Genomic DNA, 13712 nt, shown 5'->3' with positions numbered 1-13712 from the left:
AAACATGCACTTCAATTAAAGTATACTATAAGAATAAAAATGTTTTAAACGTGTACCTTGTGATCCCTCTCATTTGAGGATCTCAGTATTTTACCAACGTTTATTAAGCCTTCTAAGAGCTTTGTGAGTTACAGAAGTGCCACTCTACTATTATAGGCGGCAGTGTTGCCTATTCGTGGCTCTGCCATTGGTTTGTGGGGTGACCTTGGAAAAATTATTTCCCTCCGTGTGCCTCAATTTCTACATCTGTAAAAGGGAGATAATGATACTCCCTTAGTAAAGCATTTGCAGACCTACTGATGAAAAGTGCTATATAAGATCTAGGCATTATTATCCCCTTTATACAGACTGATAAACAGACACAGATCAAGTGACTTGCCTGAGATCACACACAAAGTCAGTGGCAGAGCTGGGAATAAAAGCCATGACTTTGACTCCCAGAAACTCTTTTTTTTTTTTCACTTTGTGCCAGCTGTTCTTGTGTTTGGTCTCCACAGATATTAAGGAGTTGATGAAGACAAATAGTGCTGCATTCTGCATGAAAGTCAATGCCTGCTTATTTCATACAAAAGCTTTTCGGTTAAAGCAAAAAATGCCAACCACCACAACAAAAAGGAAATCCCAAATCAGTAACAGATCAGTAGACTCAGTTACAAGCTGTTAGGATACAATATTTTAAATCTTTCCCAGCTTTATTTTCCTGCCAAGTCCTCATGTCAGGATGGTGTTTTTTCTCTTGTAACAATTAATCACATCACTAACACCTAAAACAGAGCAGGAAGATGTTTTTCTTTCAGATGCTTCAGGGTGCAGTGGAGACCAAATGAGTGTAGATAACAAACACACTTTGACAGTTGTAAATGCTGCCACATGTCAGAGGAAGAAGTTAAACTGTGCAGATTTAATTTATAAGTGATTTCAAGGCAGATGTGTCAGTAAAACTTTTAACCAGATCTGTAAAGTTGAGCTGTTAAAACACTAATGAATTTATTAAAATCACTTTTCCTGGTTGTGGTGTAACATGCCACTGGTGACACCGATTCACCCAGGGTTGTTGGTAGGGGCGATCAAACCTGGGACCTGTGCAGCTTAATGCATGAGCCTCAACTCCAGGAGCAAAAAGACACATCTCATTTAACCAAGCAGGCTCATCAATCATTAGCTGGCCTAGCCACCACTGGGGGGAGACAGAGTGCCACTCTGAGCAAACAGTTTGAAAGTACGGTGCAAAATCATGTTTCTGTTTCTTTGGACACACTGTGGGTTTCTGGCTGCTGTACTTGCCTTCCATAATGAGCAAAGCATGCTCTTCCAAGGAATTTTTACATTTTGATTATGGGCCAAATCCTTCCTGTTCTATTGGAGTGAGTTTCCCCTTTGAATTGAATGGGCTAGTTTGTGATATCACACAAAGGCCCCCCCGGCAGAGCGGGGCTCATGAACAGCTTCCTCTGGCATGTACCCCTTTATTGGACTTTCCACCACCAGGTGCCTGCATCTGATGCCTTGCCAGCAGAGCTCTGGCGGTGATTCACACACATAAAAACGAACACAACACTAACTGAAATAGGTATAAAATGTTCCTACACACAGACATTAATGTGTGGTTTCTTTTGGTAGGTCAAGGTGATTTTGATTTATCCGATGCTCTTGATCATCCAGGTAAGTAAAACTGGGGGGAAAAAAAAGGTTTTGTTTGCCCTATTGTGTTTAATATTATTGCTACATCTTTAATATGTTTTCCATTTTATGAGAACTGGACCACAACATAAACTAATTTAATTTAAAGGAAATTCATAAAAGTCAATGGGACATGCTGGATTTAGCACTTTTGATAATTGGGCTATTTTTTAAAATGTGCTTAAATTCAGGTTCTATTTTAAAAGAATCTTGGCCATAGGACCTTAGCACTTAATTTGTGGTCTCAATGATGCTTATGTTTTCTTTATCTAGAATATTTATCAAGCTTTACAGATGCCTCCCTGTGATGTATTGAAAAGTGTTTCAGTTTGTATTGATTTTATGGTCTCACCGTGTCTCATAGGGGAAACAATTACTAAGAAGCCTCCACCGGCTACCAAAAGGCCAATGTTTGGTGAGTAATAAATTTGAATTGGCTAATGGCTCATGACAATGATCTCAGATTTGTAGTTCCTACAAGATTCATCGTGATGTGTGCCATGTGCAGGATCTGAGATCAAGGTTGTGCGATAACTATCTAAGTATCAAGTATAGGTTAAAAAAAAGTATTAAAGGAACTCTCTTGGACATTTACCAAATAATAAGAGTTCCTTAATGGGTATAATATGGCTTTAGACAGTGACTGGACAACTCTGAAATTGTATTGGCTGATAATTTTTGGTAATCTCTTACCTGCCCTGAAATCCCCAAAGAACATACAAATAGACAACTGTAGCTTTTGTGTTTGCTTTACTAAACATTTGTGCAGGGGAAAAGACAAGTCCACAACAAATGACTTTTAAAAAATGTTATTAGTGTTGGAGACTAAAGTCTTATATACGCGGGACTTTAAAATTTGATGGATCCCCTCTTCTGGCATTCACTTGTTAGCGTGGCTTTTAATAGTTCAAAAACAGGCTATGCCAATGAAGAGAAATGAGCTGTGAATGGTAAAGGAGGACTAGAAAGTTTTAAAGCCATAAACTGTGGAGGAGATTGGATGTGACAAACTAATTTTAAAAGGGTAAACCTTTTTTTCTCATTTTCAACGTTTAAAAATACTTTTTTATTTGATTATGATATTCCACATACTACACTGAAAGAAAATTCAAGTTCTAAAATGAAGCATTCAGGAATCAGGAAATGGATAAGGTTGCAATCTTAATTTAGCTCCCTTGTGACTATGCATTATGGTAGAGTCTTTCACTACACAATCACAGTTTTTCCCCCCTCAAGAATCCTGTCTCATTCAGTGCACAAGTTGGACATTGTTCTATGTATGTGGCAGCTGTTAAATATTTGTATTGTCACTATGTGGTGCATGGCTTCATGTTTTATACATTGCAGTGTCCCAGCCCCCACATTACATGAGGCCAAAAGTCCTTTCTTACCTCTGTCTCTTATACCATACACTGAACAAATAATATAGTGCATGGAGCAGGACTGCTGCCTCATTTACTCATAAAAATCTAGATAGATGTACTCTCCCACTTTCCCTGCTTCATTACACTACATCTTTAGTGAAATGGGTGGGGTTCTGTGTCTATGTCAATGGGGTGGAGTTCTTCTAGATTAAGGAGCCCTCCTTATGTATCTCTACATATTATTCAGAAGAAGTCACTGTCCGTTTAGAGCTCCGCCTCATTCCATACTCACCCTCAAAGACCATATTTCACACAGACCTGCACACTCTAAATGAAATTCCACTCAACTTTTCTGTGCATATGTAACTGCAATAGAAGTTGAAAGATTGTCTACTGAATAGAAAATTCCACTCAACTCGCGTGCACATATGTGCAGCACCAATGGCATGTTGGCAGATGGTTAGTACAACAAAAAACAGTGTACAGGCATGAAGCATGTTTTAAAATCTTTACAACTTGTCCAAAGCAAAACTGATTTTCACCAGATCCCAGAAAGGCATATGAGCTACTTGAGGACTCTGTCCTCTGATTAAAGGTGTCCCCTCCCACACACACACACACTATATTCCTACTCAAAGTAGCTGAACAGTTTTTGCTCAAACATTCTAAAAAAGTGCTCCTGGGCTGAGAACAAATGTTTCCAGTGTTTAACCAAAAGATAAAAGTTATTAAAATCTTGAAATCTTTATTGCTAATAGATGATCATCCAAAACCTCACCCACGTCCTCCTCACAAGCCGCAGCCGGGAAGCTATGGCAATGATGGCGGTAAGAATATTTTTGTGCATTAAATTTATGGATGATATACTTGTGGAGATTATGAAAGGGGGAGACCCGCATCAGGGCCCTAATTGTAACCTGGGTGATCACTACTTCCCACCACCCAACACAGATGTAATGAGGTTGAGTAGTGTCTGCAAAAGAAAAACTAAAACAACTAATTATTCCTCAAAGAAGGCTTTTAATGATTTACGACTATAAAGGCAACATAGACAGAATAAGAAGAGAATAATTAAAGACCATCACTGAATTAGGATTAATATAAATGGCAGGTTATACTGAAGATAGGCACAGTGACATGCAAAGCTACTATCACTTATCAACTACTAGCTCTACCTGAACTGTGCCCATTCCCAGCAAGGCACAAGAACCTACACAGTTATTATATATTGATTAACTATTTACTACTACTATTCCTAAGCAATTTACTATTACTATTAACCAACTTACTTTTACTTCTAAACAATTTACTAGTATAATTAAACTATAGTATCGATACAGACTTAAGATTAACCAGCTCGAGCACAATCAGACTTCTTTGCTTCAAAACCTCACCCTGCATTTTCCCGAGAATTCGTTACCCTTCAGTCGACCGCTTTCCGCAGTGGCCAGGCACAGATAGTCAGTGAAGTGCAAGTCCCTTCAGTTCAGGGGGTGTGTGTGAGCCCGATCAAAGAGAGATCTCTTGTAGGTCAATACACACACACACACACACACGCACACACACACACACACACACACGGACACCTTTGCACCTCTTTATACATTATTTTTTGGCCGTGTTCCAAAGCAGGTCAAGCAGTTAAGGTGGCCAAATGTCTTAGTGTGGTATTTTGCAGTTGTTTTGACCTTATGAACTGTGCACTTGTGCCCAGCTTTTCTTTATGTGGCCAGTTGTCCTAATTGTGGTAAATTTGCTAGACTCAAAAACATTTAAGTCAGCCTAAAGAAGTATCTGGTTGCAGTATGTAGTAACCACAAGTCCACATCTAATTTCATAGAGCTTCCTTTTTTGATTAATCTTAGTCTATAAAGCTTCCTAGCTAGATTTTGCTTATGCTTGGATTTTATTGTGCTCGCTCTTTGCAGCTTCCCAGAAGTTTGTGGCCTAACACTGCTTGACAAGACTTATGCTTACAGAGAAGCCTCCCATTAGGCCTAACACTGATACATTAATCACAATACTCTGATGGTGCACTTATTTATTAACCACTGTAGGGAACTTTTGGTTTGCTATGTGCTTGTTTGCTTGTTTGTTTGTTTGTTCAACGTTCCAGGTCCACTTTTTGAAAAAGGTTACTGGGTCTTAGTGTCTGTCCAACAAAGTATATCTAGCCTGAACAATTTACAAGCTATTGGACCCTAAAATCATGTTGATAATCATCTTGTTTTCCCTTCCACTTCTGTTGACAAATTTAGCTGCACCTATCCTGGGAATGGATAGGAACCAAAAATTTTCTATTGACATGACTGGAATTCTAGCCTTCAAATAGATTCTAATGGTTGACCTTGAGGTGAAAGACAGAAAGTGGGCTCTAAGCCCAAAAGGTCTGTCTCCACTTAAGGATCCTGGGGGAATGATCCTCTCCTAGGACACCAAGAATAAACAGGCCATGGTAGTGGAAGGGAGGGGGAAAAGATGAAATTTCAGATAATTTTGAATAATGAATAACATGTTAATTCTACAGACAGGTTCAGTGACTTAGATCTCAATGATGGGAAACCTCTACCCCCAAGGCCCGCAGGTACTGTATGCCAATTCTGTGGAATATTTCACAACCTCTCTCATACAGTCATATCCCACAGCTGTCTGTTTTTGCTTTAGACTTGCATGTAGCTGGTGTAGGGCCAGATTCTCCTACTCTTACATATATTGAGCAATCTCTTGCTCCACAAATAGTGCTAAAAGATGTTGACTGGTCAGTCCTGAAGAGAGAAATCACTTTAAGAACATGAGTAAGCAGGGTGGATTTGATTTAAATCACTAGTCAGGAAGACTTGATTTTTTCATGGTTTTCTAGGTAAAAGTGCAGTCTTGTTGGTTGTTATAACCTTAATACATATTCTTCACAACTCAGAGATAGATGTAGGTTTCATTTTTAGAAGGTACACACTATACATATTTAAACAGGTGATTTATTTTGAAAACTTTTCAGATTAGTTTTACAGCTATATCAGAAAATGAATGATTGTTTGGTTATTTCATTTACCAAAGGTAATTGAAGCAGATATTTATGAAGTCATTGGGAAGTGAAGTATCTCCAATTCAACAGGTTAATCATTAATATTTGGAGGATTTTCTTGCCATGCTTTATTAGGAGGAGAACATCACCAGACAGACATTTAAATTGTTTTATTTAACTAAAACAACAACGTTAAGTATTCTGGATTTTTTTCTTCAACAGCAAACATATAATATTTTAACAAAACAAGCATATGTCCCTTGCTTCTCACATTTAATCCAGACTTCTTCTCCTTGTCCAGCTCTATTCTGCCCCCAACAATCTTCTATTCATTGAACGTTTTGAAACTTTGCACTCTTAGAGAGAGGTAAGGGATTGACTCTGTGTACACAATTTGCAGAGGGACAATAGAGATGAGGTCTGTTATTTCTCACTGCTATATATTATTTATTTATTTATTTAAAACATTTTTGCTGTTAACAAGCATGTTACCTCTGGAGACACAAATCCACAGTTTGAGAACTGCAAAACTAAGCATCTCTAAGCTTCTAGACTGATCACTGAGTCCCATTGAGTAGATAGAAAGATTAACCTAAATAATCTATACAGAAGCCTGTGGAACCCCATAAGATTGGGTGCCTAATCCATGAACTATTGGAACTCATTTACAAAACTTTTCTTAAACATTGCATGACTAGATTGTCTCATACTATAGAATTAGAATTTATAATCCCTATTCCATGATGAGATACCTTTGAGCTATAATGTGTCTTAATTAAAACTATCTTTAGATAGGTTTTTTCCTCAAAAAGCATTTTATAAAAAAATCCTATTTTTAAAAAATCATTGATTTTTTATCCACCCTGTGCTGAAGTGATTTGCTAGGTTGGAAAGGGTCTTCTGCACTTTGCAGGATTGGGCCCATAGTCTGGTTGAATTCAGTGGCACTACTTACAGATTAAGGGGCTATTCAGAGGGCATAAAGTTGGAAGCATGGGGCCTATAGTGAGTCAGCCAATGGCTCCCCGTGTGGTTGTCTGCCAGTGGAGACTAGCCAGAGTGTTGCAGTGCTCTGGCTACTCCCCTGTCTCACACCCCATGCTGGCAGCTATCTTTTATTTGAAATTTACAACATTTTTAATGAAGGTGGGTAAGCAGTTTCAACCCCATTTTATTGGGTGGGGGTGATTAGTATTATCATTCTGAGGAAATTAAGACAGAGGAGTGACACGATGTGCCTCCAAAAAGTTAAGGTTGAAGTCAGGATTAGAACCCATGTTTCCTTACTTCCACTCCCCAGTTCTTACCAAATATCATTTTGCAGACTGCCTCTGCATGGGATTTGTTGTTGTTTTGCTGTGTGTTAGCTGTGACTTTTCTCCAAAAGGTTTCTTCCAACAATGAAGTTATTTCCTCTTTTCCAGGAGAAAAGGAGAGTAATGTCAATCATGGTGGAAACACTGGTCAGTAAATACATATATACGTATTATCTTATGGTATATTTAGGACAGTCTTAGCTGAACCAAAAGAGTTTTAAAACCCATATAAAACATATGTGTAGATAAGTCACTATTTTCTTGTCTGTAGGAATATTATGGTTTCTGGTCCTTATATATATATTTAAAAATGTTTTATTTCATGCTGCAAATGAAATTCAAAGTTGTATGAAGACTTTCTCATGTCAAACTGTGTTTGCAATGATTTGCTATTATGGGTCAGTGTCCACTTTATGTACTCTAAAATAAGGATGCTCTTTTGTTAATTCTGAAGAAAAAACATTTTTTCTTCCAATAGATTCTGGAGTAGTTGCTGGAGTTACATCACCTGTGATTTCTGTGCTTGTGCTGTTAATTGTTGGAACAGTAGCTGGTTACACAGCTTACAAGAAGAAGCAACTCTGTTTTAAAGCTAATGGTAAGATTTACACTAGCTTTTTTGTTCTCATTTTGGAACTGTGGCAGATCTTGATTGAAACAGCACTTTCTTATTTCTTGTAATATAAATTAAAACCATCTTGTACATTCTTTTTGCACATCTTTGGTGGTTGTTTTTGTACCACAGAAAACATTAGCTGAAAATGTGCATAGTGTATGTAGGTGGATGGGCATGGACGGAATAAGTGACCAATATATATCTGTTTCAGTCTCTGAGTTTGGATAATAAAATATAGTGCACCTGTTTTAAAGAATTCATTTTACTCCACTCAAATAGTTGCAAGACCTATAATGTTTCAAGTAGTAATTGCAGCTTCATTGTTCATCTTTAGTTTTTGTATTGCAATTGCACAACCAATATGCTATGTGCTTCCCAGAGTGGAAGACACTATCTCTGTCCTGAAGAGTGCAGGGTCCTGAATATGAACTTACATTTAAAATATTTTTATTCCCAGACACAAACTTAATGAAATTGAAATTAAGGTTGAAAATTCATGGATGTGATAGTCAGTCAGATGCTGCCCGATAAGAACTGCATATGTCATAATGAATTAAATATTTATGTGGGATTTTCAAAGGTGCTTACAGCTGGCCTAACTTGGCTTCCATTGAAGTCAATGGGAGTTTTACTATTGATTTCCGTGAGAGCAGATTTTGCTTTTGAAAATCCCATCTTAGCATTGTTTTCTAGGTTTGCAAGGGATATTTGTTAACAGATAGCATGCCTACTCTTTCCACAGATTTGAAGTAAACCATTGAAATGATAAAATTCCTAGGTCCCTAGTGTCAGAAAGTGTGATGGTGGGTGGGAGTGGAAGTTGCAGTGTTACAAGGCAGCTGCAACTTTCCCTGCAGCAAAGGGGGGGAGGTGCTATATAGAAGGGCATGGCAGACCCAGAAAAGGGGTAGGCAGGGCCGGTGCAAGGATGTTTCGCGCCCTAGGCGAAACTTCCACCTTGCACCCTCCCCCATCCCCGAGCCCCCGCCCTGATGCGCCCCCCCCCACGGCAGCTCCCCACCCCTACCCTCCACCCTGAGGTGCCCCCCCACCCCAGCTCACCCCTGCTCCGCCTCCACCCCGAGCACGCCATGGCTGCTTCACTTCTCCTGTCTCCCAGGCTTGCGGTGCCTAAGCTGACTGGCGCCGCAAGCCTGGGAGGCGGGAGAAGTGAAGCAGCCACGGCGTGCTCGGGGAGAAGGCGGGGCAGGGGTGAGCTGGGGCGGGGAGTTTCCCTGCGTGCCGCCCCCCCCACTTGCTGCAGGCGGCCCTCCCTGCGCTCCCCTGCCCCAGCTCCCTCCGCCTAAATGCCGGTGGCAATGGGGGCGGCCGAAGATCCGGCCGCTGCGGTCGCTGCCGAAGAAAATGCCACCCCCCAAATCCTAGTGCCCTAGGCGACCGCCTAGGTCGCCTAAATGGTTGCACTGGCCCTGGGGGTAGGATTATAGCATCAGTGCATCCCATGAGCAGCCTCTGCCATCGGAGAGCCTATAGAGCCCACAGAAGGAGCAGTGAGACAGGACAAAGGTTATCTGTCCTTCTGTAGGGGCAGGGAGGAGCAGTATTAAAGGATAGAGATGTATAGATCTGAATAAGCATCCATTCCAGAATATTTAAATTTTCTTTACAATCTTCCATTTTAGGTGGGACAACTGTGTAAGCTGGCAAGAGAGGAACTGCCCAGTGATAATGAATATTTTCTGCACAACACTGGACTACTTATTGTTAAGATGTACTTAAGTAATATATGAATGGGTAATATAGTACAATCTGATACATATTATACACATGAATGTATATTTTGGTTCAGATGCTAACTCCGTGATAATTCCTCAATTATGTGCTCTAATATTTTTCTAAGGGTAAAGGTTTGTGTCTGAGCATTGGGTTCACAGAATATTCAGTGTTTTTTCTATGCCTATTTGTTTTTTTAAAAAACAGGTTAATACTTTAGGTGATGAGAAAAAAGGAACTTTCACCTATGTGTTGTATTGGTGCTCTCTTGTATATTTGTATTTTTTGTAAAGTTTGAGGCAAATACTTGAAAAGTTTAAAGATTTTACTTTCCTTTATTTTATACTTTACATCTGAATTCTGCTGAGTAGAAAAATCAATAGTTGAAAAAAGCATTTTCATCATTCATTTTTCAAAAAACGACAAGGGAGATGTACTGTGTACCGCAAAACCACCGATAGAAAGAAAGCCCCAAACCATATATGAGGGGCACACATTGATTTTAAGGAAATGTGTTACGTTCTACAAATCTTGCTTGAACCCTGCTTCTTTTCTATGAAATTTCTTAATATAGAAAGGGCTAGTTCCAGAATCCATTAGAGTCAGTGCGTGCCCTCGCATTGTCTTTAATGGGCTGAATCAACCCCATCCATAGGTACTGGTTTTCAGGTAATTTGAAGACCCTGTAATAGAAACTAAATTGCGGTAGTTCTTTAAATCAGTCATCATAATCACCGCATTACTGGCCTTTTTACAAAAACAGTCAGAATTTTCTTGTGGAGGAAGGAATCAATTTGATTACAGCTGTAGAATACAAGGAGAATGCTTGTGGGTATGAAACATGATGCTTTGAATTCTAAGCCCCATCTTGAGTCACATATAACCAATCTGTTAAATGTTATCTTTTTGATATGTATGTTGTACTTATGATTTTAATCATGTAGTCTCTATTCATCTTTAAACTCAGCATTTTCACCTTTATTTTACAAATGATCTACCATATATACTCATTCATTAGCCCATTCGTTTATAAGCCAACCCCCTCCCCCCCGATGGTTAGGTAAAAATAGCAAAAACTGTATGACCCTTTTATAAGCTGACCCTATATTTCAGGGGGTGGCAAACTTTGGCTCCTGGCCTGTTAGGGTAAGCTGCTAGTGGGCCTGGATGTTTTGTTTACTTGGAGCGTCTGTAGGCACGGAGCCCCTCAGCTCCCAATGTCCGTGGTTTGCCGTTCCCAGCCAATGGGAGCTGTGGGAAGTGCCTGTTGACCTGTTGAAGTATTAAGAGATTTCTGAAACAGGTGGTGCAACAGGTGAGCATCCAAATAATATATAACTCAGCGCATCTAGAAGGAAATTGTTGTATCTTTCTCAGTTGTTTAATATTAAAAGATGTTTATTTCTGTTCTATCCAGTGTAAACTTTCAATAAATACTTCTTTTGTTTTATCTAAGATGAATTGGTGTTGGTTGTTATAGTCTAGGAAACAATGATGGCTGATGCTTCTGAACAAAATAGATCTGTCATGTTAAAGGAGGCAGGGAACTATTCATGACACTTCGTCTTTAAGGATATTGGGGAGAAAGAGAGAGCTGCAGTCTTTCTTAAGGAGTAGTGCCTCTGTCTATCCTTAATGCACACAAGGACTAAACCAGGGGTCGGCAACCTATGGCATGCATGCCAAAGGTGGCATGCAAGCCGATTTTTGATGGTTACACAGCCCGCCGGCGCTCTGGGGTTCCCGCTGCTGGCCCCTTGCCAGCCAGCGTCCCCCCCTCCGAAATCCCACTCGGGACCTCTTGCTGGCCTGGGTCAAGGAACCCCAGGCTGGCAGCAGGCTGAGACCCCGGCTGGCAGGAGCCAGCAGCTGAAACCCCAGAGCGGCGGCGGTGGGCTGAGCCGCTCAGTCACTGCTCTGGGGTTCTGGATGCTGGCCCCTTGCCAGCTGGGGTCCCCGCTGCAGCCCCACTCACCTTGCTTCCAGTTGGAGTTCCAGTGCAGGCTCCCTGCCAGACAGGGTCCAGGCTTCTGGCCCTGCTCAGCCCTACCAGCCGCCAGCTCCACTCACCTAAGCTGCCGATCTGGGGTTCCAGCCGGTTAATAACTGATCACTCAGAAGCCTGTGTGCAGCTTAAAGTATCTAAATACGTGCCAGACATTGGAAAACTCAGCAAGGAAAAGCAAGGGCAAGGATCACACTAAACTGATAAGATCTGCATTTTAATTTAATTTTAAATAAAGCTTCTGAAACATTTTGAAAACCTTGTTTACTTTACATATAACAGTAGTTTGGTTATATATTATAGACTTACAGAGAGACCTTCTAAAAAATGTTAAAATGTATTACGGGCACGCAAAGCCTTAAATAAGAGTGTATACATGAAGACTCGGCACACCGCTGCTGAAAGGTTGCCGACCTCTGGACTAAACAGTGTTACGGGGTGAACCACTGTTACACCCTACTTTTCATTTGTTTACAGTTTAAAAAACAACAAGATAAACACTTTCCTATTGGGTGGAAACTTCCCATGTTTATTTTCTCAACCAAAATGTGGATTTTATTTTTGCAAGTTTAGGCATAATTGACTCAGCCACTTGAGTTGGCTAAGCAAGAAAAACAATGTTTAAAAAAAGTTCTCAGTGGTCTAATTGCATACACATAGTGGATGGGTTTTTTTGTTTGTTTTTTTTGTTTGTTTGTTTTGGCTGCTATTGCTACTGTTTGCTATTGGTTGGTGATGTTTTGTTTGTTTTTGGGTTTTGGCAGCTTTTAATTTATGAGGGTAGGAAAAGAAGAGAGTCACGTGGTCAGATCACAAGACTCAGAGCCAAGAATACAGCCTAGCACTCCTGCCTCTGCCACTGACTTACCGCGTGATTTTGGGTAAGCTTCTTTGTTTCACTTTTCCTATATGTGCAATGGGGATGATCAAAACTACCTTGCAGAGATATTGTGGGGCATAATTGAATGTTCATTAAGCACTTTGAGATCCTTGGCTAAAACATGCTACGTACATTCACAATGTTACTGCGGCCAAATATTAGCTTGCATTTGGCTGTAGGGGATATAATAGCTTCAGAGAACTCCAAAACCACAATTACACAGGAGTAAAACAGGAGTAATGCAGTGGTGAATCTCTGTCTTCTTGGTTACCACAAATTGGATTAGATTCCATGATGTGAGCCACCATGATCTTTAATGGTGTTTTTTTTTTAAACCAAAACTCTATCACCTTATCCTAAGATGCAAAAAAAAAACAAAAAAAACCCCCAAAACAAAACAAAACAAAAAAGTCTTCTAAGGGCTGCATGTTGTGTACCCTTTCCTGGCTTTTCTTTTTTGAGCATGCATGTGCGTGTGTCAGCCCATATGTGCAGACTCAGGGGCAGATGATGTGAAGTACCTTCCCCGAAGAGCAAGCTGAGGAACGTACTGGCAAAGCTGGCTTTTGTTCAACCTTCGTACCGCCTGAATTCTTAGCCAGTGTGGCCCCAAATAAGCTATAGCAGCCTCAGGGATGATGACTATGCTGCCTACAACCCTTCCCAAGTCACTCCACAGTCCAGAATAGCCACAGCAAAGGTCTCTGGCTATACTTGCTCCAGGTCACTCACCACCAGCTTTGCTCTGATAAGGTGCTGAGCAAGGGCATCACCCCTCAAAGGGAGCTTATGTGAGCTTGACAAATCCGGAAATTATTATTTGTATTGCAGCAGCACCAAGCAGCATAGCCCAAGACCTGTTGTGCTAGGTGCTGTACAAACACAGAACAGAGAGCTGGTCCCTGCACCAAACCGCTTTCATTTAAGTCCCTGAAGGTGGCTTCAGGTACCTAATTTAAGGCATCCAGCTCTGGAAACGGCCTTTTGTCTTCCTTCTTGCCAGCTTATCTCTACAAACAATAACACTCTCCCCTCCCCCAAACAACAATGTCGAGATGGGGGAGGGGATTTTATGGCTTCTCCTCCCCCGCGTAG

General features: G+C 40.5%; 1 protein-coding gene across 1 annotated transcript; it reads left to right on the top strand.

Annotated features, from left to right (window-relative positions):
• Positions 1-1577: 1577 nt before the first annotated feature.
• Positions 1578-9813, top strand: LOC123357088 (glycoprotein Xg-like). Its single transcript, XM_045000434.1, has 7 exons — positions 1578-1662; positions 2045-2095; positions 3803-3868; positions 5572-5628; positions 7491-7529; positions 7861-7980; positions 9642-9813. The coding sequence occupies exons 1-7, from the start codon at positions 1578-1580 to the stop codon at positions 9656-9658; spliced, it is 435 nt and encodes a 144-aa protein (XP_044856369.1). The 3' UTR covers positions 9659-9813.
• The last annotated feature ends 3899 nt before the right edge of the window (positions 9814-13712 follow it).

The sequence above is a fragment of the Mauremys mutica genome, chromosome 1 (genome assembly GCF_020497125.1).
Source record: "Mauremys mutica isolate MM-2020 ecotype Southern chromosome 1, ASM2049712v1, whole genome shotgun sequence".
Classification (NCBI taxonomy): Eukaryota; Metazoa; Chordata; order Testudines; family Geoemydidae; genus Mauremys; species Mauremys mutica.
The sequence above is the reverse complement of the archived record's forward strand: the minus strand, read 5'-3'. Positions and strand labels throughout refer to the sequence as shown.

What these genes read in the sequence shown, in the direction of transcription:
- LOC123357088 (XM_045000434.1), top strand. Translation starts at nt 1,578, where the DNA reads ATGTTCCTACACACAGACATTAATGTGTGGTTTCTTTTGGTAGGTCAA. An exon ending in GGGAAGCTATGGCAATGATG is followed by an intron (nt 3,869 to 5,571) that starts GCGGTAAGAATA and finishes TTAATTCTACAG; the next exon opens with ACAGGTTCAGTGACTTAGAT. An exon ending in CAATCATGGTGGAAACACTG is followed by an intron (nt 7,530 to 7,860) that starts GTCAGTAAATAC and finishes TTCTTCCAATAG; the next exon opens with ATTCTGGAGTAGTTGCTGGA.